Source organism: Miniopterus schreibersii (genome assembly GCF_964146895.1).
Source record: "Miniopterus schreibersii genome assembly, chromosome: 18".
Lineage (NCBI taxonomy): Eukaryota > Metazoa > Chordata > Mammalia > Chiroptera > Miniopteridae > Miniopterus > Miniopterus schreibersii.
The window spans coordinates 19,257,999-19,283,582 of record NC_138121.1 but is presented as its reverse complement, the minus strand read 5'-3'; the positions used below and the strand labels follow the sequence as shown (position 1 = coordinate 19,283,582).

Genomic DNA, 25,584 nt, shown 5'->3' with positions numbered 1-25,584 from the left:
GGCCAGCTAGAGGGCTCCGAAAAGGCTGCCTCTGGGACTCTGGGCAGGGGTGCCAGCTGACGCAGGCGAGGAGCTCCTGGTGCCAGGCACACAGTGCCACGTGCCCAGTCCGAGAGGTGCTTCCCAGCCTGGCTCCAGCTGCCCCAGACTATACAGTTGCAGCCGCAGTTGGCTTTGACTGCTCAGCAAGCTCACTCTGAGGGGTGGGGGCTGGTCACCCTTGCACAGGAGGTCCCGCTAGCTTCTTGGGCCCTGGAGGACTCTCTCTGCTTTCCCCTCCCCCTCCCCCACTGGACCTTGCCCTCCGCAGAGCTCTCCAGTCTCCCTGAGTGCCCAGCCCTGTCTGTGGGGCCTGGCGGAGGCCCATCTGCCAGCCTTCCCTGGGCTGTCCTCCTCTTGAGAGGTGAGGGGGCCTCCTAGGGGCAGTCCCCTCTGTCTGCACCCCGCCCCTCTGACTGGGCCAGAGGGGAATTTTCCTGTGACTCACTCTGCTGGCACTTCCTGTGGTCACCAGGGTAGGGGCTGGGGGGACCCAGTGGGGTGACTCTGTGTTCTGGGGTCACTAGGGGAGGGAGACCCGGTGTCCCGCCCTCTGAAGGGATATGATTCCCTGAGGCAGGCTGCAGACCATATTTGGGAAACTTAATTTCCTTGAAGGCAGCCTGGAGAGGGGCCATTGAGCCTCAGTGGGCTGCAGGGCAGCCCCTGCCCCTGCTTCCTTCTTCCTGGGTTCTGGCCGCTGGACCTGCTTCAGCCTCCTCTGTCCTATCCTGCCTTGGAGCCTAGCAGGTAGTCCATTGTTTTATTTTTCAGGATGTGTATTGTTTTAACCCCAAAGCCAAGAAATGCTCATTAAATACAAATTGAAAAATTCTGAAAATCAGGAAGAGAAAACATCTCCCAATCATCTCAAACATTACCAGTTATTCTTACCCTCTCCCTATTATTTAAGTTGGAGTGACATTTTATTGAGGCATAATGTACATTTCCATGCATTTGTAACTCTGCCCTGGTGCTCACCTTGGTGCTGCCTGGGCTGGCTTCTCCCCTGGGTCTTTCCCCTCTTGGCTCCCAACTTTCCAGTCTCTGTCTCTTTATGGGTCCAGGGTCTCTGAGCTGCTTTGAGGAAGTGGGTTTGAACATACAATCTTGGGGCCCAGAGCACATGCTTCCCGCCTGGGCCTCCCTGGTGGGTCACCTTGATGCTCAGTCTCTTCCCTAATCCTCAGTGTGACAAGCAGGGGAGACAGCTCGGAGGGGTCTTTGCTGGCCCCAGATGCTGGTGTGGAGTGAGGAGAGTGGGTCTTCCTGGGCTTGGCTGAGGCCTCACCCTCACTCTGCCCCAGGCCCAAGCTCCCACTTCCTGTTTCTGCCTTAGGGGGTGTGGCTCTTCCTTCAGCCTGGAATTACAGCCCCTGCTTGACTCCTTGCAGATGGGAGTCCTGGGGAAGGTCACACAGCTAATGGGTGGCCAGAACTCAGGTCCCATTCCCAAGTCAGGGGTCTAGATCAGGCTGTGTACTAAGACCCGGGGAGACTCCGAGGAGGGCAACCAGAGCTGAGGCCTACCTGGTGAGGCTGGAGCCCAGCTGGCCTGGCCCTGTCCTTTCCACAGACCTGGCTTCCCCGTGTGTGAGGCCTGGGCCTCTGCTGCACCCTGCTAAGCTCCAAAGCAACCCTGACCTTTTCTCCCCTGGGCGCCTCCTTAGCTCCTTGGAACTGACCTTGGCCCTCCAGCGGCAGGGGGAACCTTCTGTGATATGTCTGGGCACAGCCAGGGAGCAGTGGCATCAGGGCTGAGAGCTGAAAACTCAGGATCTCCTGGTCCCCAGATTCTCCACTGCTAGTGAGGTTCTGGGTCTGCCGCTCAGTGTCGCTAGTGCTATGGTCCTTCTGCCTCTGACCCTACAGCCTTCTCCGGCCTCTCCCGTTCCTGGCTCACATGGAGTGCATGTCCCTGCTCTGGGAGGGTTTGATGACCTACAGTAGAACCCCGTAGCAGTGCTAACTTCGGAGTGGCTGTGCAGATTAGCAGGAGAATTATAGCAGCAAAGAACTGGGTTGGAGGGTGCTGCCCTTCCTTCTTTTGCTTTATTTTTCCCATTTATTCTTGATGTCTGGCTCATTCCCGTCCCTCTTCCAGAAGCACTCATGCTAATGTAATGTATCTGGAATCTCCCTGGATAAGTGTCTGTGAAAAACATAGGATTGTTTTGTAGATGTTTATAACATTTACGTGAAAGGGCTCTAGGCTGTAGCTCTCCTGTTTGCTACTCTCACTTGGGAGGGTGTGGCCAGCAGGCCTCACCGGACACCTGGGCACCTGCTGGCGCACAGAGCGGAGTTGCAGATGTGTCCCGATTTGCTAGCTGGAACCCTGAGCATTCTTTTTGACGGTCTTGGCCATTCTGTTTTCCCCTTCAGAAAAGTCACTCTTCGTATTTTGTTGGTTTTCTTACTGATTTGTAGGAGTGTCTCCAGATTCTAGATTAATCTCTCTCGTCATTTGGTGACCTGTCACCCTATTTTTTTGTTGTCACCGTACATTTGTGCTTTGGGGGTCTTTGTTCTAGCCCTCTGGTCCCTGTGCCACTCCCTAGTTTGGAGTTGTGCCTCGTCACAGCTGGGAAGGAGAGTGCCCCTTGGCGTTTTATTTTCAGAATTAACCTGCCCATTCATGGACCTCTATTCTGCCATTTAATTCTAGAAGGATTCTTTTTCTTTGGTCAGATTCCTCAACCAGAAAGTTTCTTCTGGCACTTTGATTGTAATTGTAATTTGTTAGGTAAGCTTGGGCTGATTGGCTTTTTATTGCGCTTGGTCATCCCACCATGAACTTGGTACATGTTCCCCCTATTCACATTTCCCCTTGAGCCCTTTGACAGAATGTAAACATTTCTTCCTCTGAGGTCTCCTGCAGTCTTTGGTGATCGGTTCCTAGATAACTTATAGCTTTTGTTGTTACCATGTGAAGGCTATTCTCTGACTTTTCATTCTCATCAGTTACGGATTTTTCTAGTGTGTTGGGATTTTTACATAGATGATGACCATTTTGTCCCTATGTCCCCTCCCTACTCTGTCTTTGGATTTTTCCTCTTTGCCAGTTGCACTGGCGGGGCAGCAGGACTGTTGAGTTGGAGCAGGGAGGGTGCGCATCCTGTTTTCTTCCCAGAACATGGTGGCCATTGTCATTATCACTGCTCTCCCCAGTGTTGGTCCAGGTTGCACTGTGGCTTTGGGAGTGGTTTTTAAGAGTGCCTTGAGTGCTATCCCTGGAGTGTAGGTGGGGGCTGTGGTTGAGAGGATTTTGAGGTGCTATCCAGTTCCATTTGGAAAAAATGCCAGGATCAGCTGGGCCTTTCTCCAGGGGGTCATGGGGTCAGAGGCTCCGGGATTATGCCAAACGCTACTTAGTTTGTTTCCCAGTGCCAACACCAGATGCATTGGAGCTGGGTAGGCCGCTGAGCCCCCCACGCCCATCCTCCTGCCCTCACGCCCACCTGTGTCCTCTCTCCCCAGAATGTGCTGGCCAAAGCCCTCTACGACAATGTGGCCGAGTCCCCAGATGAGCTCTCCTTCCGCAAGGGCGATATCATGACGGTGCTGGAGCGGGACACACAGGGCCTGGACGGCTGGTGGCTCTGCTCACTGCATGGGCGCCAAGGCATTGTGCCCGGGAACCGCCTCAAGATCCTGGTGGGCATGCACGACAAGAAGCCTGCAGGACCCGGACCCGGCCCACCTGCCTCCTTGGCCCAGCCCCAGCCTGGCCTCCACAACCCGGCTGCCCAGTACACGCCCATGCTGCCTGTTGCTTACCCACCCCAGCCTGACAGTGTCTACCTGGTGCCGACCCCAAGCAAGACCCAGCAGGGCCTCTATCAAGTCCCTGGGCCCAGCCCACAGTTCCAGTCTCCCCCAGCCAAGCAGACGTCCACGTTCTCGAAGCAGATGCCCCATCACCCATTCCCCAGCCCAGCTCCAGACCTGTACCAGGTGCCTCCAGGGCCTGGCAACTCTACCCAGGACATTTACCAGGTGCCACCTTCTGCTGGAATAGGGCATGAAATCTACCAGGTTCCCCCATCCATGGATGCACGCAGCTGGGAAGGAACAAAGCCCCCGCCAAAGGTAAGGCCCCCACCCTGGCATGGCTGGCAGCCCTCCTGGTGGGTTTTGCCCAGACCCCGGTTTCTGGGCACAGCAGGGCACAGCTGAACACCCTTGGGTTCTCTGGGGCTCTAGCAGCAGCTGTATGTTTGGTCCAGGGTCAAGGTAGGAGGTATTTGGGGAATGTGTTCATTCTGCTGCTGCTTATCGGTGTGAACAGCCCAGAGAGGAGACAGCTGAGCTGGCCTTGGACCATGAGGTGTACTTCAGCAGACAGACCCCAGTGGGAGGGTGTCACCAGCATAGGATAAAGCCTGTCAAAGGCCTGGAGGTGTGGAAAAGTCTCTGTATTCTTGGTGGGCAGGTGAGCTTGGCTGGTGAGGTTGGAGCAGCAGGCTGGAGACAGATTCCCAGGGGCCTGATGCTACCTACGACCTGGATGCTTTCCTGAAGGTGGAGGGTTTTGAGTAGGAATGACCTGCCCAACCCATGCTCCTGGCCTGGGCAGCCTCGATTGCATCTGCTTTATTTCATGATCATAAAAGTGATGCTTGTTTGTCATAGAAAATGCATAATGTATGCATAGTAAAGTCATTCTGACCATGGAGTGGAGAGTTCAGGGAGCACTGAGGGGCCCAGCTGGGGCAGGGGCCCAGGAAAGGGAGGAAGAGTTGGGAGTGGTTGGATGGTACTTGAAGGGAAGAAAACAAGCGTGGAGTACATTGCAGTAGTTAGGGAGAATGGCTAAAAACCCAAAAGAATGGATTGAACGAGAGGAGAGGTGTTTTTTTCCTCACATATCTCAGTTTGGAGGTAAGTAGTACAGGGCTGACACAGCACCTCCACACCCATCATGGGCCATGGCTCCATCTTGTTGTTCTGCCATCGTCGATGTAGGGCTTGGGTCTCATGGACGGGGGGTGGTTGTCTACAACCTGGCCATTAGGAAAGAAGGAAGGGACTGAGGGGAGAGGCCAGCTGCTGCGTGCCTGAGGTCCTCTGGGGGGGTGTGTCAGTCCCTTGGGTGGGGGTAGAGGACATCTTCTGGCCATCTCTGGCTCCACAAGTGCCCAACCCTTCTCTTGGGGCATGTTAGTGAGCCTGCGGGCACCTACAGGGTGACCTGTTTGTGACTCCTACACAGTGGGGAGGACATTGCCTGTGGGATTGCCAGTGTAGGGTCACCCTGAGAGAGACTGGTTCAAGCCCCCTGTGAGCTGTTGCCAATGGGATGTTGGGCTAGGGGACAAGGCCCTGTACCCTGCAACCTCCCCAGTCTGTAGGAAGAAGGCAGGACTGAAGAGGGATGCTAGGCCACCACTGGCTGCTTGGGCTGAGTCAGGAGCAACATTTTCTCACCTTTAGCCTATGTCTTCCCATGCACACAGCCCATCAAGAGTTTGGGGAGTAGAGCTTCCTCAGGCCTGGTAACAGAAGTCCCATGGACTTGGAGGACAGGGTGGCCACACCCAGCTCTCTGTCTTCTCCATGGCTATTCACACTTTACAGCTGGAGGACCCTGAGAAACCCAGCCCACACCAGTAGAGAGGCCCTCATAGCCTTCCCAGCCCCAGCTTCCCAGCTTGTCCTTCCTCAGAGGGAGACCACAGCGAGTGGTGTGACTCAGAGGCCCTGGTGGGAGAGGATAGGCGGTGGGCACAGCAGCCAGGCTCTACTGGGATCAGCTTCCCTGGGCCCAGGGCTGCCTGTGTCTGGAGAGACAGCTGAGTGGACACCCCTCAGCACTGAGCCTCTGTCCTCAGACCAGCCCAGGGCTGACGTAGGAGACTTGCCCCTGCCCAAAGGGCAGAGCTTGGTGGCCAGGATACCTGTACAGAGGTCATTTGCTGGCTGAAGGTGGGGCTTTATGGACACTGGCCACAGGGAGCCCTGAATCACTGGCTTTCTCTTCTTGCCCTACCTGTTCCTTCAGTTGCCTAGCCAGAGACGGGCGGTGGTGGCAGAAGCATGCTATGCTGGACTGGGGTGGCCCAGACTAAGGCTGTTCCCAGGTAGCTTTAGTGGGAAGTGGCAGGGAGCAGTTCCTAGCTGGTGAACCTTGGGACAGGCCATAGTTTGTCTCCCTGCATACACACACACACACACACGCACACACACACACACACGAATCCATGCTCAGCACACATCCTAGGGAGACCCACCTTTCTCCTTCCCTCCTCTCCCTTCCCTCCTCTTTGCAGGCAGGCCTGTCCTGGTGCATCTGTGAGCTGGGCAGGTATTGGAGGCCCTGTGGGCCAGGAAGCAGCAGTGAGATCGTCGTGCTGGGCTATGGACTCAAGCCCATGCTTTGGTCATTGATTTTGTTTCCCTCCTACTTGAGGGACTTGCTCTCAGACTGCTTCTGGGCTCACCTGGCTGGGGCCCAGTCTCTCTACCCCCTCAAGAAGCCTCATTGCTCCTGGCCTGGGCAGCCTTGATTGCATCTGCTTTATTTCATGATCATAAAAGTGATGCTTGTTTGTCATAGAAAATGCATAATGTATGAAAAAGCCTAGATAGGAGATGCCCCAATCAAGAGGTAATCACTGGGAAATTTTGGCATGTTTTGCCTAGCATACTCTCTATTCATCTTTCACAGATTTGTATGCATACTTTTGCATTTTGAGGTAGTAAATCCAATATCAGATGGATGTCAAAAGCATTTTGTTGGGTCCCTAAACATGATTGTGACTGCTGACCTGGATTTTGCTCTGTTGCCCCTCCCGTGGGTGGGCTGTAGGTGGTTTCTGATGGTGCGTGCCTCTGACACACAACAAGGCAGTGGACATCTTGGTGTACGCATATCTGTGCCCACATTTCAAGGCTATGTTTTCATAAGCCTTGTCCTCCCCCTCAGAAGTCTGGGAACCGGCTCCTGGTCCAGAGGTAGAGGTTGGCTGGGCTGTGGAGAAAACCTGCCAGGACTTTGTTTGGGGGGGGGGGGGGGCTTGGGATCCTGGCACCCAGGATGCCCAAGGCAAGTGAGGCCAGTGGTCAGGAGGGGTCAGATGCCTGGAGCAGAGTGGCTTGAGAGAGGTCAGGGCCACACTAGGGCATCAGTACCTTTTGGGCTGGGGTGTGGCTTTAAAAGGCTGAGGGCAGAAGTAGGTAGGGCCCCCAGGGGGAGGAGTGTTTTTGTGAGGTTGCTCTTGGGGGAGTGCCTCTGGGTCAGGGGATGCAGCTGTGCCTAAGGGAACAGCTGTGGTGCTGGGTCAGGCGCCGGGGAGACCACAGCTGAGCTCAGTCCTGTTCCTTCTGGGAGCTTCGTCTCCTCCCCAGGCTCCTGGTGCCAGGCCATGGGGGCGCCAGGAGCAAGGAGACCCATGTCAGATGTGACTCACTCTTGATGAGAGATTAGATAGTCACCTACTTCGTCCCACAGCATTCCTGTATTGCTCCATTTCTCAGAGGGGAATCTGATGGGGGTGAAGGGGCTGTGTCCCAGGGCCAGTCAGCCTGGGTCACATGTAAGTCAATGACCTTTTTGCAGAAGGGGTAGCCTGGCAGCTGAGCTGCCTCGAGGTGGTCAGTCACCCAGGCAGAACCGGGCAGGTGGCCTGTCCCATCACACTGGGTCTTGGAAGCTGTTAGCGTCATGTCTCACTCCTGCTCTGCAGATGCCCTGACGGGGCCCTGCCCTGCCTGGCTCTGTCCTTGCATATGCAGCTGGCAGTGGGTATGTATGTTTTCTCTGCTTCTGTGTGTCTGTCTTCTGCACTGTTGAGATGTGTGTGTGAGAGAGCACGTGGATCTTGGGTTGAGGTCTGTGTTTTCTCTCAGACTCTGGCTGTGTCCCCCACCCCAGGGGCCTCCAGGTCCTGCTAATGGGGCCCCAGGTGTGGAGCAGGACGACCTGTGATTAGCAGGCTCAGCAGCTCTCTGGAGAGCTGGTTTCCCTAACAAGCTTTTCCCTACTGGCTGCTGTCTTACTGGTTTTTTTCTACCAGAAAAAACATTTGCTGGCCAATATGGCCGCTTACTGTCACCAACTCAGCCGCAGGCGTGGCAAGCTGCCCAGGCCCTGGGGTCCGTTCCCCAAGCCCTTCTGCCTGTGCTTCCTGCCCTGTCATCTGGAGGAGGCTGAGAGGGGCTGGGGTGAACACCCCTCTTCATGGGGCCAGGTCCCCACCTGCCTTTTGGAGGCCAGCAGGGCCTCGAGACACCTCAGGCCTCGCCTCAAGGCCCTGCCAACCTGCCACGTCCCGCCAGCTCCCGCCCGCCTGCCTGCCCTGCTGTTGGCAGGTTCCAGTGTCTAAAAATAGCTCTGGAGGAGACTCAAGTCTGGGGCTCAAGGAGGGAGATGAGCCTGGGGAGGGCCGCCAACTCCACTCCAGACACGCTGGGGTGGGGGGCAGTGGGCGGGGATACCCCGTGGAAACACACCCCAGCAGCTAATGGGAGCCTGCCCAAGAGCCCAGTGTTGCTTTGCTGTGATGGCTGCCCCGGAGGAGGGCAGGGGACACATGAGCTGGAGGCTCTGCCAGGCCCTGAGCTGATGAGAAAAGTGCCGGTGCCTGGGTTTCTGGCGGTAGACACTCTGCTGCTACCAGCAGCTGCCAGTGTCATGGGGGCTGGGCACAAGCTTGGACACAGGATTCTGGGGGCGTTGAGCTTGAGGGCCAGCCCTGCCTCAACCCTGTGCCCCCAGGGATGTGTGTGGGGAGGGCCTGAGTCAACCCTGTCCCAGACATCCCTTTTGATTAGGGAACAAAGGCCTTTCTGTCAGAGAAGAACAGAGCAAGGAGCCTTGTGGGGGAGGCGTGCCTTGAGCTGGCTTAGGAGATCCTGCCAGCCTCTCCCTTAGGGCTGACCCCCACACAGGCTGACCCTCCCACAGGCCAGCGTGCCTACGGGGAAAAAGGCTGCCCGCCCAGCACTACTTGCCAGGTTGGGTGCTGACATGAAGGGCTGTGGGCAGCGCGCAGCTTTGGATCCTGGGCCAGGAGACGGACACCGGGGAGGGGAAGGGGCTGGCCACCTCTCTGGGCCGATGTTATCTGTTCGGGTGAGTGGTGGTCTCAGGGTCCTGTGGGAGTGGAGAGTGGGGGTCTTGGTTCTAGTCTTGGCTACTCCTCATGCCCCATCTGCCTGAAAACTGGCCCTGAGGTCTGGGAGTCCCTACTGACCCCATCCTCACAAGTCTCCCCAAGATATGCTGGGGGTAGTAGAGGGCAGGGGGGCTGCTTGCTTCTGTGCCAGGCCACCACCTCCTTGGAGGCCCCAGGCCCCAGGCCCCAGAGGAGGTGGCCTGTTGGGATCTCTTGCAGGCCACCTCCTCTGGCCCCAGCCTGGCACCACCACCTCCATTTGTCCTGGATCCAAAAGGTGGCTGCTGGATCCTGCAGCAGTACAGCCCCTTGCTAGTAGACCTTTCTGAAGAAGGTGTAGCTGGGAGGTGTCCTGAGGCAGAGGCACCCCACTCAAGGGTGGCCCATCCTCCGTTAGCCCATCTGTACCCTCTTCTGAAACCTTCTGGGTCATCCAGCTGTAAAGCCACTTCCTTTTCCTGGCCAGAGCCAACATTCTGGACAAACCCTTGGGGTCCTGGTGTTCCCTGGACATTGCATTTCCTTGAAGAAAGGGCACGGAGTGCAAGGGGAGGAGAATGCCCTTGCCTCCGAGTGGCCTCTGAGCCTACCCTTGGGGGAAGCCCCAGCCCCCACCTTTGTGTGTCTCAGCCACCTCACAGGGGAGTGGAGTCTCCCTGAGGACCTGAGAGGGTGGACTCTGGATACTGGCTTCCAGGCTGGTGGTGACAGTCAGCCATCTGCCTCTAGGTGGTGGTGCCTACCCGCGTGGGACAGGGCTATGTGTTCGAGGCCTCTCAGCCAGAGCAGGACGAGTATGACATCCCACGCCACCTGCTGGGCCCAGCGCCCCAGGACATCTACGACGTGCCCCCTGTTCGAGGGCTGCTTCCCAGCCAGTACAGCCAGGAGGTAGGTGTTGGGGCTGGGGTGGGGGTGACCCAGCTGGGCTCTGCTTAGGGAGGAGCTGGGCTTTCTCAGCCCTAGTCAGGGTAGTGTGGTCCTAGGGTGGGTGCTCTGGAGTTCCTGTTCTTTCCATCCCCTCAGGCCCAGGCACCTGTATCACTGTACCTTTTTTTGCCCCCAGGTATATGACACACCTCCCATGGCCGTCAAGGGTCCCAATGGCTGGGACCCATCACTGGACGTGTATGACGTGCCCCCAAGTGTGGAGAAGAGCCTGCCAACATCCAGCCACCACTCGGTGAGCAGTCGGCAGATGCTGGGGCCTCATGGGCTGTCCTGACTGAGCTTGAGGTTCTGGGTGTGCACTAGGGTGGGGACATTGAGAGATGTGACTCCGGACCCCAGCCTTGCCTCTCACTTGCTCTGTGACAGGTGCTCCTATGAGCCTCTGCTTCCTCAGCTGTGAAAGGGCTCCTTGGAGGGAGCCTGAGAAAAACACACAGTATCAGCAAGGTGACCACAGAATTTATAGTCCAAACCAAGACACTTCTGAGAGCAAAAGGGGGTGACCAATAATTAGGAGGAGGCATCAGGCACAAACCAGATCTGTCCTAGGCAAACCGAGGTGTTGTCACCCTGACTATAATATACAAATAGCTCAGCCAAGTACCTGCCACAGAGTAGGGAATACACAAGCAGTGGTGGTGGTGGTGATGTGGGCGATAGTGTGGGTGATGGTGGTGTGGGTGATGGTGGTGGTGGTGTGGGTGATGGTGTGGGTGATGGTGGTGGTGGTGTGGGTGATGGTTGTGGTGTGGGTGATGGTGTATGTGTGGGGGGTGGTAGTGATGGTAGTAGTGGTGTGATAGCTGATCTCCCACTAAGTGGTTGAAGTTACACAGTGAATTAACTTACATAATCCTCACACCAAACCTGTGAGGGAGCTCTCCCATCTTATAGGTGAGCAGACAGGCACAGAGAGGTTGAGTCACCTGCCTTAGGTCACACAGCTAATAAGCAGTGGAGCTAGGATATTGAGCTCAGGTCTGGCTCCAGAGTTGGGCTCTTAACCATACCTGTGTGGATAAGAATTGTGATGAATGTGTGCACCCCAATTGTGTCTGTATGTGACTGGGTCCTGTCCTTTGGCTCCTGGGTGGGCAGTCTTGACGGGTAGGCAGTCTTGACCACCCTTTGGCCCCTCAGGTGTATGATGTTCCTCCATCGGTGAGCAAGGACGTCCCTGATGGCCCGCTACTGCGTGAAGAAACCTATGATGTGCCCCCTGCCTTTGCCAAGGCCAAGCCCTTTGACCCAACCCTCCACCCGCTGGTCCTCGCTGCACCCCCTCCAGACCCGCCGTCCGCTGAGGATGTGTATGACGTGCCACCGCCTGCTCCCGACCTCTATGACGTGCCCCCTGGCTTGCGGCGGCCTGGCCCCAGCGCCCTGTACGACGTGCCCCGTGAGCGGGCTCTTCCTCCTGAGGTGGCTGATAGCAGCGTGGCCGATGACGGGGTGTACGTGGTGCCACCCCCAGCTGAGCGAGAGGCCCCAGCCGATGCCAAGCGCCTGTCTGCCTCCAGCACAGGCAGCACTCGCAGCAGCCAGTCGGCCTCCTCCCTGGAGGCGCCAGTGCCGGGCCGTGAGCCCCTGGAGCTGGAGGTGGCCGTGGAGGCCCTGACCCGGCTGCAGCAGGGTGTGAGTGCCACTGTAGCCCACCTCTTGGATGTGGCGGGCAGTGCTGGCCGGAGTGGGGGCTGGCGCAGCACCACAGAGCCTCAGGAGCCCCTGGCTCAGGACCTGCGGGCTGCTGTGGCTGCCGTCCAGGGGGCTGTCCATGAGCTGCTAGAGTTTGCCCGCAGTGCTGTGGGCAACGCTGCCCACACTTCTGACCGCACACTGAATGCCAAGCTTAGCCGGCAACTGCAGAAGATGGAGGACGTGTACCAGACATTGGTGGCTCATGGTCAGACCTTTGACAGTAGCCGGGGAGGTACTGGGGCCACTTCTGAAGACCTGGACCGCCTGGTGGCCTGCTCACGGGCTGTACCCGAGGACGCCAAGCAGCTGGCCTCCTTCTTGCATGGCAATGCCTCGCTGCTCTTCAGACGGACCAAGGCTCCTGTCTCAGGGCCTGAGGGGGGAGGCCCCCTGCATCCCAACCCCACTGACAAGGCCAGCAGCATCCAGTCCCGGCCCCTGCCCTCACCCCCCAAGTTCACCTCCCAGGACTCACCGGATGGGCAGTACGAGAACAGCGAGGGGGGCTGGATGGAGGATTACGACTATGTCCACCTGCAGGTAGGTACACCCTGCCCAGGTTCCCTGGGGCCCTGGGGAAGCCCCTGGTCCTCTTTTTTTTTTTTTTTTTTTAATCCTCACCTGAGGATATTTTTTCCCCACTGATTTTTAGAGAGAGTGGAGGGGAGAGAGGGATAGAGAGAGAAATAGCGATGTGAGACACATCGATTGGCTGCCCCCCCCGCATGTGCCCCAGTCAGGGCTGGGGATCAAACCCACGACCAAGCTATGTGTCCTTGACCAAGAATCAAACCCAAGACCCTTCGGTCCGAGGGCCGACACTCTAACCACTGTGCCACACTGGCCAGGGCCCCCTGGTCCTCTCTGAGCTCTGATTTTTCCACCCCTGTCATAGACCCCTCATCAACCCCCCACATAGGGGGCTTTTGTGGCCAGAGAGGATTTGGCCTCAGGAGGGCCTTAGTGAATCCCTGTGCCCTCCTCTCACTTTGACCTTCCAGGCCTGATGGCCCCCCCAGAAGCCCATTCTTCTCCCCAATTCAGGCCTTTAGGCCAGCGCATCCTTTTCATCAGGGTCCTGTGTGCCAGCCTGGAATGGCTCCAAGCACCTGCAGGGGTTGGGCTTCTCTGGTGACCAGGGCAGAGGTGGCTGTTCTGTCTGGGGAGATGGATTCTGCAGTATAAGCAAAGACAAAGATACTTCTAGACAAGGGGGAACAGCAAGGTGATGGGAAGGTGGGGTAGGAGTGGTCCTCTGAGCAGAGACCTGGGTGCCAGCCCGGTGTCTCAGCATTCTAGGCTGAGGGCCGGCAGGTGTCAAGGACCAAGAGTCAGGGACAGGTGGGCAGGGAGGATGGCCATGGCCACATGGAGTGTGCCCAATCCCTCCCTGTGCTGACACGAGATGGAGGAGGCCCAGGAGAGCTGCTTTCTCTGAAAGCTGCCCCCACTTTGGGCCTGGTGACCTCAGTGCGAGCCTGGGTGCAGTTTGCAGTGCCACCTGGTGGCCGCTCATCTTACCGTGCCCTACCTGGTCTGAGGGGCTTCTGGCTCAGCAGTCCTTGTGTCTCCCTTCCAGGGGAAGGAGGAGTTTGAGAAGACTCAGAAGGAGCTGTTGGAAAAGGGCAACATCATTCGGCAGGGGAAGGGCCAGCTGGAGCTGCAGCAGGTGAGGATGCTCAGGTTCACCAGCTTCTTCCAGCACAAGCTTATCAGAGAAGTCACCCCTCAGAGCCAGTCTCCAGAGCTGAGCCTCCCTGGGCCCCTGCCCAGCCAGTCTGCACTCAGCTGCATCCCTGTCTTCATGCGTTTGTTGGGTTGATGTTATCAGAGTAATCATGGTAGGCATTTTAGAGCAAACATACAGAAAAGTGTAAAAAAGCAGAAAAAAGAAGCCACTTGCCCAGAGGAGTATGTAACATAATACTTTGTGAACAGCCTGCTTTTATCTCAAGCATTTTTTCATGGCATTAAAATTTCCTCATAAATTATTTTTAAAGGCCACATAACATCTGTGTTGAATATTTACATTGTACCCAATTTTCCTTATAAATAATTTATCTACAAACATAGAATTTCCTTCATATTTTGGATCACTTGGGAAAAGACAAAACAACTAAGGGAGTTTTATTCTGATTATGAAAGTAATAAAAATTTTAATATAGACTAGCACAAAATAAACACAGAAATATCACCCATAAGGTTTTCCTCACCCCACCTTCTCCTGGTCATGGGAAGGGAAGCACAGAGAGCCTGCCAGCTCCACTCGACTCTGAGGCTGGGGTGCATGCACACATTTTTCAAAGCCACAGTTTCCCCAGCTGTGAAGTGGGGATCATAGTTGTACCCATCTCAGGGCTGATGTGAGAATTATGAGTAAAGTACAGTGCTTAGAAGGTCCCTGGCACATAGGACATGCTCAGAGAAGGAATAAGTGTTAATAACTTTATATATATAATATACGGACTCTCCGCTGATGTAACAAATGACACATACCCTGTCCTCGTCTTTATTTCCTCTGGACTCTACCAGCATTTATTTAACCCGTCCCCTGTTGGTAGACATTTAGGTCATTCCCAGCATTATTTTTGTAAGCTGTGCTGTGCTGAATATAATTCTCTTCACATATTTGATCATTTAGAGAAATTATTGGAAGCTAGAATAAAAGTTGGGAATATGTAGGAAACTAAAGATCTAGAGTTTCTAGGCCAGGGACATAACATGCAAGTAACATACAGCTACATAAAATGTGTTGACAAGGATGTTTATTGCTTCATTTCCATACCAGTGAAAAATATGGATTCCCTCCCCCCAACTGTCTAATAATAGAGTATCGGTTGTGTAAAGTGTTAACATTTGTATAGTAGACTATCATGCAGCTATTAAGAATTGTCTGCCCAGCCGGTGTTGCTCAGTGGTTGAAAGTCAACCCATGCACCAGGAGGTAGCCATTTGATTCCCAGTCAGGGCACATGCCCAGGTTGCTGGCTGGATCCCCAGCAGGGGGTGTTCAGGAGGTACCTGATCTTTGTTGATGTTTCCCTCTCATCGATATTTATATCTTTCTCCCTCTTCCCTCTCTCTCAAATCAATAAAAACATGTTTTTTTTAAAAAACACACCAAGAATTGTCAAAGAATGAAAAAGACCCACCAGAGTTCGAAACAAAACAAAAATGAGTGTATTCTCTTACTAGACAAGATAATTGAGTTTTGAGTTTCACCATAGCTGCCTAAGGGGTGGAAAGTTGGAGGGTTTCAAATGTTAGGTTTCATAATGGTTTTGCCAGTTAAATTAAGGCTGATACCTTGGTTAGAATAGAACTTGTCTGTCCCTGAGTTTGTGCACAGCTAGTCATCGCCACTGAGTTGCCTCATCAGAACCAGCTCTGGTGAGAGCATGTGACTCCCAAGTAAGGGCTACCACTAATGGAAATTTTGCTCTTACTACGTGTTTGTATACAAACTTACTGGCATGAAATGAATGAGCTGTTGTCTGTGCTAAAAGGAGGTGGTAAAATATTATATATAGTGTTTCCAGTTTTCTAATTAAAAAGGAAATTTGTGTTCAAAGGAAAATGTCTTAAAGAATATTCAACGATATTTTGTGTGAATTTTTGTTTTCTGAAATTTTGCAAACACCATGGCCTTTCTTTTGTTTAAAAATTTTATTATGAAAAATATAATACATCTATAAAATTGAAGAAAGTAGTCCCCAGGTCCCATTCAACCAGCCTCAGCCTTTTTTGGCACAGCAGCTAACCCTGTTTTATCGTCCCTCTTACCCTCAAGTCATTTCAAAGACAATATATCATTTTATCTGCAAATACTGTAGTGTGTAGCTCTAAAAGGTAACTTACCAGAATTTTCACATTATTTTGAGTGCATGGGATTCCAGGTAATGGCTACCTTTTTTTCTGCTTGGTGTATTTAAATCTTTTTATGTTGTATATGTTAACGTTTCATTTTGAAATATTTATAGATTCACAGGACGTTGCGAAGAGAGTACAGAGCAGTCCTGTGTACCTGTCACCCAGTTTCCCCCCACAGTTACATTCCTACTGGAGAGCAGCACCCAGGCATTGACATCCCTCACCCAGGCATTGACGTCCTGTTTTCTCCATTTTTATTATCGTGTCATTTAAAAAATGTTATGTAAATGGAATCCTAAATGAGATTGGCGAAAGTTATTTGGAGACTCTAGAGGACAGAGAAGTTATTTGCTAAGGATACACGCCCTGCCAGTGGGAGAGAGGAGGCCTGTTCCCCACTGCTGCTGACTCCGAGTACCAGCCCTTTTACCCCTCCTGTTCTGTGTCTGCGATTTCACTTTGCTTTCCCTCTCCCCAGCTGAAGCAGTTTGAGCGGCTGGAGCAGGAGGTGTCACGGCCCATAGACCACGACCTGACCAACTGGACATCAGCCCAGCCCCTGGCCCCAGGGCGGACAGGCAGCCTGGGGCCCTCGGACCGACAACTGCTGCTCTTCTACCTAGAGCAGTGCGAGGCGAACCTGACCACGCTCACCAACGCGGTGGACGCCTTCTTTACCGCCGTGGCCACCAACCAGCCGCCCAAGATCTTTGTGGCACACAGCAAGTTTGTCATCCTCAGCGCCCATAAGCTGGTGTTCATCGGGGACACGCTGTCACGCCAGGCCAAGGCAGCTGACGTCCGAAGCCAGGTGACTCACTACAGCAACTTGCTGTGTGACCTCCTGCGTGGCATTGTAGCCACCACCAAGGCCGCTGCCCTGCAGTACCCATCACCCGCTGCTGCCCAGGACATGGTGGACAGGGTCAAGGAGCTGGGCCACAGCACCCAGCAGTTCCGCCGGGTCCTGGGCCAGCTGGCAGCTGCCTGAGGACAGATGACCTGAGGGCTGGAGGGCAGGGGAGGAGGGCAGCAATGGGCCAAGCTGCCCTGGGCACCCACCCTGAGAGAGTGTCTGTAGGCGTGGGGACAGGCAACCCCAGCTCCACCTAGGTCCGGTGCTCCAGACTGTCCAGGGATTTGTACATATTTATGACAGGGCAGGGTGTGGGCTCAGAGGAGCCCAAGCAGAGCTAGGCCCCAGAGCCTAGGTGAAGGAGCAGGTTGGTGGTCTTCCCTGAGGGCACCACAGGCCTGGGGAGGGTCCCAACTCTGGGCAGCCGGGCCAGAGCGTGCAGGCCCCTTGACCCACATGGCCTTGGGTGGCTCTGGGAGCTGACCCCAGCCCCATGAGGGCGCCGTGTCCCCCCAGGGATCAGTGCAGCTCTGGTGTATTCCTTCTCAGCACCAGGAGAAAACCCTAAAAACTATTTTTCATTATTGATTTTCCAATCACTTGACTAATAGTCTACATTTAAATAAAATTTTGAAAACGAAAAGCTGCGTCCTGAGGTGTGAGAAGCAACAGACCCTTGGGTGGCAAGGCAGGTTTGTCCTCACTGTGGATGCCCAGGGTATGAGTGGTGGATTGAGGGGGCCCATTGGTAGGATGTGGGCAGCCTCTTGGGAAGGTGAGGGTCCCGGCAGAAGAAAACCAAGGCCGTGGGAAACTGGACTGGGCAAGGGAGATGCGGCCAGTTATCTCCTGCAAAGTGGAGGCAAGATTTGCTAATGGATGCAAGACCTTGGGAGCCCAGGGTGCATCCAGCCTGCCATGAAGTCTGGGCCGGGAGTCGGATGTCTAGGTCTGGTTGTGGGCTCTGAGAGTCAGGCCTCGGCTGCCCAGGCCATGGCTCTTCCCCTCTGGTTCTTTACTAGGACAGAAGGAGCCAGGAAAGGGCAGCAGCTCCCTCATCGACCACTGAGAGTGGTGGGTCCCCTCCAGTGTCTGCAGAGTGAGCCTGGGAGAGGCAGCCAGGTTGCTGCTCCTGGGAGGGTTCCTAGAGCGACAAGTGTGTGGGGCCAGCAGCAGGCTGGTCCTCTGATTGCCATAGTCCCATTCATCTTCCTGTCCCCTTCCTGGCCACTCTGTGGGGACCCCCTGCCACCTGGCAGAGTGAAGGCCCAAGTTCAGGAGCAGGGTGAGGCCTCAGAGGCCCCAACACAGGAGACAGGATACCATCAGTATGTTTTTCACAGGTTTATTGAGGCTTTGTGTGGGAGCAGGGTTGGCAGGGGCTCAGTTTTCGGCCAGGATCTGCCGCACCCAGGGCATGAGCTCCGTGACGCGGGCATATACACCAGGGCTGGAGGTGGAGCAGGTGCCACTGCCCCAGGACACGATGCCCACCAGGGTCCAGGCTCCATCCTTCTGGCAGACCAGGGGGCCACCAGAGTCACCCTGCAGGAGGAGAAGGGGACTTTGGTCTGGCAGCCCAGATGGCCTGGCCCAGAGGCCCCTGCATGTTGTTCCCAGAGCCCAGTCCAGATCCTGACAGCCAGTAGACCTAGCACCAGTTTACTGGAAGGATTATGAAAAACCTGAGCAGCTCCTTCTGTGGTTCATGTCCCTGGAAGTCTGGGACCACCCCCTAGGGTGAGGTTCTCTAATGGAGACTCAGCAAAGCTGGTTTGATTGATAGGGGGAAAGTGTGGGTGGTGTTGGCATCTGGAAGGGCAGGGTGGAACTGGCATCTGAGGGAGGAAGTGCTGCATCTGGAGCCTCCTGGGCTTCCATGTCCCGCTGCCCAGGCTGCACCAGGGGGTGCCATTTGCTTAGATGCCAACATCAGTGGAATTATGCCCTGTGGTGGCTCTAAGACCAGAGCGCCTGCTCTGGCACTTCTGCCGAGGTCATCAGTGACCCACCAGGAGGCTACCTTCCCAACTAAGGTAGCAGTGCCCAGGAAGAAAGTGGCAGGTCCTAGAAAGGAGCCTGCCCGGTACTTTACTTCCTCTGCCCAAGCACCTGACCTGGGCTTTTGCCTGAACCTACCCCAGGCAGGAAGGGAAGGGTGCAGAGCGAGCCCAAGCAGCCATACCATGCAGGAGGAGACACCACTGGCACCGGCGCAGACCATGAGGTCAGTGATCTTCTTGCCCCAGAACTTCTTGCAACCAGTGTTGGACAGGAGGGGCAGGGCAGCCTGCTGCAGCTTGTCAGGGGTATTGGCATCTGGAAGGGCAGGGTGGTGGTCAGCAGTGGCAGCCCTGCCCTGCCCCCAGCCTCTACTTCCCACCCACCCACGCCCACAGGGGGTCACTCACTGCTGTGTTTGGTCAGGCCCCAGCCTGTGGTGGCGCACATTGTGCCAGCCGGGAAGTCGTCAGCCTCATCAGGCAGGCACACAGCAGACACGGTCTGGGAGAAGCGCGCGGGTGTGGCCAGCTTCAGCAGGGTGATGTCGTTGTTGATGGTGAACATGTTGAACTTGGGGTTCTTGAAAACCTGTGATGGGACGGACAGCCACAGTTGGGGTCTGGGAAGAAACCAGCCCGAGGCTGGGCCACCCCTCATCACCTCAGTCCCCTCTCTGAACAAGGGCCTGTTCAGCTCAGCAGCTCCTCCGTGGGCCCAGGAGCCTGAGGCCCAGGCCCAGGACAGAGGTGCAGACGGCCCCTGTGTGGAACCTCACACAGCCTGCTTTCTGCTTTGTCCCATCTTGATAGGATATTCGAGTGACCGAGAGAAGCTCGAGTTCCCCTTCACACTCCCTCCAGCCCAAGGGTTTTTCTGGCTTGTTGGTCCAGCCCAGTTAGCCTGGGATGCAACTCCCAAGGGCCTGCCCTGCTTGGGGCCACCTGGGTTCTGGGGCCACCATACCTTGGCAATCTTCAGCACCTGGATGTCCTCGGCTTCTGAGCCCTGGTCAAACTCCCCAGCCACGACCAGGTGGGAGGTTCTGGAGAGAAAGGAGAGGATTCTTGCTATGAGGTAGTGGGGCCTTGCTGGGGTGCAGGGTGCTTGCGTGTGAGTGCGAGCACATGTGTGTGCAGGTATGTGGGTGCACGTGTGTGCACGCGTGTGTGCACGCCTATGTGTGGTGCTGATCAGAGATGGGAACTCAGAATGTCAACAGCTGCCCCTGGGACAACTGTGCCTATAGCCAGCTGAGTGTTTTCTTCCCAGTGACCCCTGGAGACCAGCAAGGCTTGAGTTTTCTATACATTTCCAATTTAGGAAACTGAGAAATGGAGATAAAGGACTAGTCCACAGTCCAGAGGGTCCTCCTCCCACCCCAAGGGATTTCTGGGGACTCCAGGCCCTCACCTGACCCCGCAGTGGGCGGCAGTGACCACCCAGTCCTCGCTGATGAGGGAGCCCCCGCAGAAGTGGAAGCCGGTTTTGTCCTGGAGGAAATGGGGAGGTCAGCACTGGCTGGACACCAGCAGCCCCCAGCAGGCCACCTCAATGTGTCCCTTGTGCAGAATCCCCCCTTACCTGCAGGGACACCTGCCAGGGCCAGGAGCCAGGGACAGCGTCCTCCCCATTGACGATCCTGGACAGGCCACTCAGCACGGGTTGAATGGCAGGGACCCCACAGCCTGGGGGTGGGAGTATGAGATGAAGGGCAGAGGCCAGGGTTAACTCTAAGCCCCCCAACCAGGTCCCACCCCCCAGGAATTCCCCAGGACAATTCAGTCTGCCCTGGGCTTCAGCCCAGACAAGCCCAGCAGTTGAGTGTGAGGTGGTGCAGGGCTAAAGCCTGGGCAGGGAGGCTGGGCTCTGTGGTTTGAACCCGGCCCCATCACTGCCTAGCTTCACCGAGTCTCAGTTTTCCCATCAGCAAAATGGGCACCATACAGTTGCTAACCTTACAGAGTTGGTATGAGATGAGTTAACAGGCAAAGCAGGAAGTTCTGTTCTGGGCACAAAGTAAGCCCTCAGCAAACAAGAGTTTAAAAGGGCTGGCTTCAAGGGCTCGAAACACACTGTACCTGCTCACTATCTGAGTCTGTTTGGGAACCACTAACACTTCAGAGAACTTTCTGCCCCTCTGGACTTGTCGTCCCTGTTCCTGCACAGGTGTGAGGCCTCAGGAAAGCCCTAGGAACGGCGACCTCCTTCCCGGGGGGGCCTCACACTGCCTGGTCTGATTCAGTCTTCCTGGTGTGCCCATTATGGAGATGGGGCTGATGCGGTTCAGAGGGGAGAGACTCGCTCGGGCTCATACCACCATGCATGAGTGAACTGGAGTAGGGCCCCTGGGGCCCCTTGCTGGCTCAGGGTTGGGGAGACAGACTCCCCGGCCTCCGCCTGCCCCAGCGCTCACCAAAGGCTGTGCCCAGGAGGGCAAAGCAGGAGAGAACCCAGAGGAAAGTCATGATGCCACAGTCAGGGAGGTGTAGGACACCTGCCTGCGAGGCTCTCCATTTTATCCCTGTGCACCCGGCTGTTATCTGGGACCTTGAGGTGACAGTCTTTTTCCTGGGCATGTGCCAAAGTAGGCAGGATGTGCCAGAGCAGGCCTGCCTGGGACAGCAGCAGCTGCAGCCATGGCTGAGCCTGGGGCCAGGGTCATGGCAAAGGTGGGGCCAGCTAAGGTGGACCTTGACTCACAGCCAAGGAGAAAGTGAGATGTCATGGCTGTTTGTCATTCCCTTGGCACTCGGCTTCCTCCTCCAGTCCCTGCCTTGGGAGGGACCCTGTGGCAGCATCCAGACCTGGACAAGATTTGAGCCCCAGCCTAGTCACTCATGGTCTGGAGGACCTCGGACAAGTAATTTAGTTGGTCTGTTAGTTGTTCAGAAACCCCTAAGCAGTGTCATCAAGTGGGGGGAACGTGTAGCACAGAGGTGCAGGTGAGAGCACAGGTGGCCAGGGGCTGAGGGTGCTCCCCCGGCTTTTGGGGACAGATGGTGAAGAAGGCTCAAGTGAAGGCTTCGGCACCAGTGATGGTCACTCGGGCTGCTTGCAGTGTGGCTTAGAGAGGCAAGCAGCCCACTGCCGGTTCACACACACCTGGGCTCCTTCACCCAGCTGCCATGGGTCCCTAGAGTTGAACATGTGACATCCCGGGCAATACTGGGCCCAGGGGCCAGCCTTGGGGCGCCTGCTATCCCCCCAGTGAAAGCTGCTGCAGGCTGGACCAGGCAGGATCATGGGAGCAGGGGCTGTTTCTGGCTTGGGCAACAGGGTGGGCAGTGGGACCCTTTCCTAGCAATTGGGGAGGGAGAAATTGAGAGTGAAGCTGCCAGGTACAGGACAGGCCCCCCCCAATTAACAGGGAAAGTAATCCGTCATGGCAGGTCCTAATTTCTGTCGCATTGATGGCTGTCCTGTGGTGGGTGGTTCACAGTGCAGGCCTTGGCACCAGACAGCCTGCAGGGCCTTGGCAGGTTACTGACCCTCCCTGATCCTATCTATGTATGTAAAATGGGGGTGCTCATAGCATGTGTCCCATATAATGAAAGCACATGGCCCATCTCGAGCATGCTGGGACCAGACCTAACACACAGTCCGGGCTGGTTGGTCCTCGTACTTCTTCAGTTGCCTGTTGGTGCCCTTTGCACATTCTAGGTGACTGTCAGGTGACAGGGAGGGATGTCACCACGTATTAGGAGGGAAAGCAGAACACAAAACAGGATGCAGACTGTGGCCCCATCTGTATGAAACCTTCCTATCAACCAACGCCGACCAGGCCCCTGCTAGAGTAGAACAGGCAGAAGAAACACAAATTCCTGCCTTCAGGAGGCTGACATGGGGGAAGGGAAGGGAGAGTTTAGGGAAAAGAGTAAAAAAATAATAATAAAGTAAAATATACATCGCTACTAGCTAAGGAGTTACATTATCATTACTGTTATTGTTATTACCACTGAGGCAGGAGGGCCGCACTCAGAAAGGGACGTTTAAGTTGAAACCTAAGAGTTGCGGGAGTGTGACAAGCGCTGACCAGGCAGAGGGAACAGCGAGAGCGAAGGCCTGAGAGAGCGCTCCTAGGTGTCGCCAAACGCCAGGAGCGCAGGAAGCCAGGGTGGAGTGGCCTACCAAGGAGACCCCTGGTGGGGACACTGCCCAGAGCAAGGGCTGAGGGGGGAGGGGCCGCACGGGTGGGGGAAAGGACCTGTGGCCCAAGACGGACCTGTGTCCCTGGCAGTGGCTTTGGGAGCAGACAGCTGGGCCCCTCGTGCACAGGTGGCAGAGGCCTTGGGAACTGGCTCAGGTGCCAGTGGGGAAGGGGCCAGAAGCGGGCGGGGGCGGGGGGGGCGGACCCCAGCCCTCCCCATGACATTTCTCGTCCCCATCCCAGGGCCTCCCCAGAGCTACAAACATGGATGTGCAAATTTTGAGACCCTGCTTTTAATTCTTTTGGGTGTCCACACAGAAGCGGAGTTGCAGGATCATATGGTAGATCTGTTTTGGATTTTCTGCGGAACTGCCATGCTGGTTCCCACGGTGGCTGTACCATTTTACATTCCCACCAATGGGACACAAGCGTTCAGATTTCTTCACACCTTCGCCAGCTATTTTTCTTACTGTTTTTTTGGTTTTTGTGTATTTTAGCCATCCCAGTGGGTGTGAGGTGACATCTTCCTGTGGCTCCAGTTTGCATTTCCCTAATGACCGATGGTTTTGGCCATCTTCCCTTGTGCTCACTGGCCATTTGTGTGACTCCCCAATATTTACGGTCAGCATTGATGCTGTAGGAACTTGGTGCCCCAGCCCCTGGGCCTCCAGTACCTGTTCCCACCTGCACTTCAGCCTCTGCCACCTCCACTGTCATTTTGAATACTTGTGATGCCACTGCATGCCGTGGGCCACCTGGGTCTCACCTTCCCTGGCAAAGAAACTGTCCTTGACCCTTCCGTGTATGAGCCAGCCACTCCCAGAATCCCATGCTCAGTGGTCCTGGGACCACAATGACTACAACAGTCACAGTCCTGCCTAAAAACACGGCACACTCACCCTGGGCACTCAGCACACTCACACTGGGTACTCGAGGAGTTTTAATAGAGGGAATTTTTACAAAGATGTGAGCAGGATTTAGGGGAACCAACAAAGGATAGTGAGGTGCACAGGGTCCTAGTAACAATGGGGACACACCTAGAGTTGAAGGGACAGGGGGTGAGCAGCAATGGAGCCCAGGAAGGGTAACTGTGCAGAGAGGGCCGCCTGAAAGGAGCTGTGCCTCTAGAGGGAGGCAGCCAACCCACGGCTGCCTCTCAGGAAGGGAACCGAGAATAAATGAGAATAAGCACCCACTTCTCTCTCCTACTCCTTTGCTCACGGGGCCCTGCTGCTGCTGGGGCTCCCCTGGGCTGACCCCAGCAGGGAGCCAGACAGCCTGGGCAGCTGTCCTGCAGTCTCTTCCCTGAGCGTCAGTCTGTGGGAGGCCAATGAGGTCGAGAAAGGTCGAGTGGATCTGAAGGGGAAAATGGAAGACTTCTAGCACCCTTCCTATGATTATTTTATATCACTTAAGTTGCTTTTTGTAATAAAATACATGGCTGACAGTGGCTAGATAATAGTGGTTTGCTTTTCTCAGATGAGTGTACACAAGCAGAGATTTGGAGGGTGCGATTGCAGGCCTCCACTCAGCAGCTCAGTGATGAGGTAACTCTGGGCCAGGATCTCGGTGATGGGCTAGCTCTGGGCCAGGATCTCGGTGATGGAGTAGCTCTGGGCCAGGATCTTGGTGATGGAGTAGCTCTGGGCCAGGATCTCGGTGATGGGGTAGCTCTGGACCAGGAGCTCAAGATAGTGTAGCTCTGGACGAGGATCTCAGTGATGGGGTAGCTCTGGGCCAGGATCTCAGTGATGGGGTAGCTCTGGGCCAGGATCTCAGTGATGGGGTAGCTCTGGGCCAGGATCTCGGTGATGGGGTAGCTCTGGACCAGGATCTCTGTCTTTCTTCTTCAGGTCTTAAGATGGTGGCTGAAGTGCCAAGCACCACATCCCCATGAGACTGCTAAAGTGGGCTGGGTTCTCCGCACCCCTGTTTGTTTCCACTGGCTTATATTAATCAGAGTTCTGTCCCCTGAGAGCTGGTGGGGTGGCCCTCCACAGGGACCCTCTGTGAGGACAAAGAGGAGGGGATGGCTGTAGGCACGGGGCAATGGCTATCACTCCGAACGATCACCCTGCTCCTAGGCAGTGCCCACCTCACAGTCTGGTTGGAATGGGCCATGGGTTAGCACATCACCAAATACGCACAAACTCTGACACTGGGTATAGCCTCTGAGGCCATATTCCTCCCATTCCCAAGCTGGCTGAGCGTTTACTGGCACAACAGACCTGAGGAGCCAGTGACTTCAGGCTGCTTCTGTTTTCTGCTCTGGAAAAATCCCTGAGTCAAGAAAAATGTAAATGGCTTTGCTACCTGCTTGGAATGAGTGAAGGGGAAAGAAAACAACTAGCAAATATTAATATTTCAATAAATTACCCTGGACTGGAATTTAAATATAAATTCCTTATGCTCAGAGCCAGGGCTGACAGTCAGCCAGGACACCCCTGGGCGACCACACACAGCCTGTTAAAACATCAGAAAGCTTCAGACCCAGTTAGTAAACAGTGGCTGGTCCACTCTCCATGTCCCCGAAGTTTGGGTGCCTCAGCCCTTCCGCAGGGCGGGTTCAGGGCCTCGGGAGCTGTGGCCACTGTTTCCACTGGTCAGGGCTCTGCTCAGCTGGTGGTTAGTGAAACATCTGGAATATCCCCCCTGCAGAGCGCACACAACTCTGGAAAAAACCTAAATTTAAAAATCAAAGACAGAACTTCAAAGCCAATCAAGTTCAGATCAAGACTAGTGACACTGTCCTGCTCACTCTGGCCACCTTCTCCCTAGGTGACCACCAGCCACAGGGCCCCAGAGGTGTTGGGAGAGTCTGCCCCCTGGAATTTTTGTCTTTTCAAACCTCATCAGTGAGGACCACACTGGACTGTCTTGAGTAGTAGCTGTTCCCAGTT

At 55.3% G+C, this 25,584-nt stretch overlaps 2 protein-coding genes across 3 annotated transcripts in view; one reads left to right on the top strand and one right to left on the bottom strand.

Annotated features, from left to right (window-relative positions):
* Positions 1–17,167, top strand: part of BCAR1 (BCAR1 scaffold protein, Cas family member) — a 34,310-nt gene extending 17,143 nt beyond the window's left edge. For both annotated transcript variants that reach the window (XM_081119514.1, XM_081119513.1), the window contains exons 2-7: positions 3,520–4,131; positions 9,888–10,049; positions 10,225–10,341; positions 11,250–12,347; positions 13,387–13,476; positions 16,156–17,167. In XM_081119514.1, coding sequence (XP_080975640.1) covers positions 3,520–4,131; positions 9,888–10,049; positions 10,225–10,341; positions 11,250–12,347; positions 13,387–13,476; positions 16,156–16,668 — 2,592 coding nt within the window. In that variant the 3' untranslated portion in view covers positions 16,669–17,167. The remainder of the gene's footprint in view (positions 1–3,519; positions 4,132–9,887; positions 10,050–10,224; positions 10,342–11,249; positions 12,348–13,386; positions 13,477–16,155) is intronic.
* A 749-nt stretch (positions 17,168–17,916) lies between these two features.
* Positions 17,917–21,002, bottom strand: LOC308547720 (chymotrypsinogen 2; the record flags this gene model as incomplete). The annotated part of the gene is made up of 7 exons (XM_081118488.1): positions 17,917–18,078; positions 18,719–18,852; positions 18,945–19,125; positions 19,501–19,579; positions 19,948–20,027; positions 20,119–20,222; positions 20,951–21,002. The coding sequence occupies 7 exons, from the start codon at positions 21,000–21,002 to the stop codon at positions 17,917–17,919; spliced, it is 792 nt and encodes a 263-aa protein (XP_080974614.1).
* Positions 21,003–25,584: the final 4,582 nt, after the last annotated feature.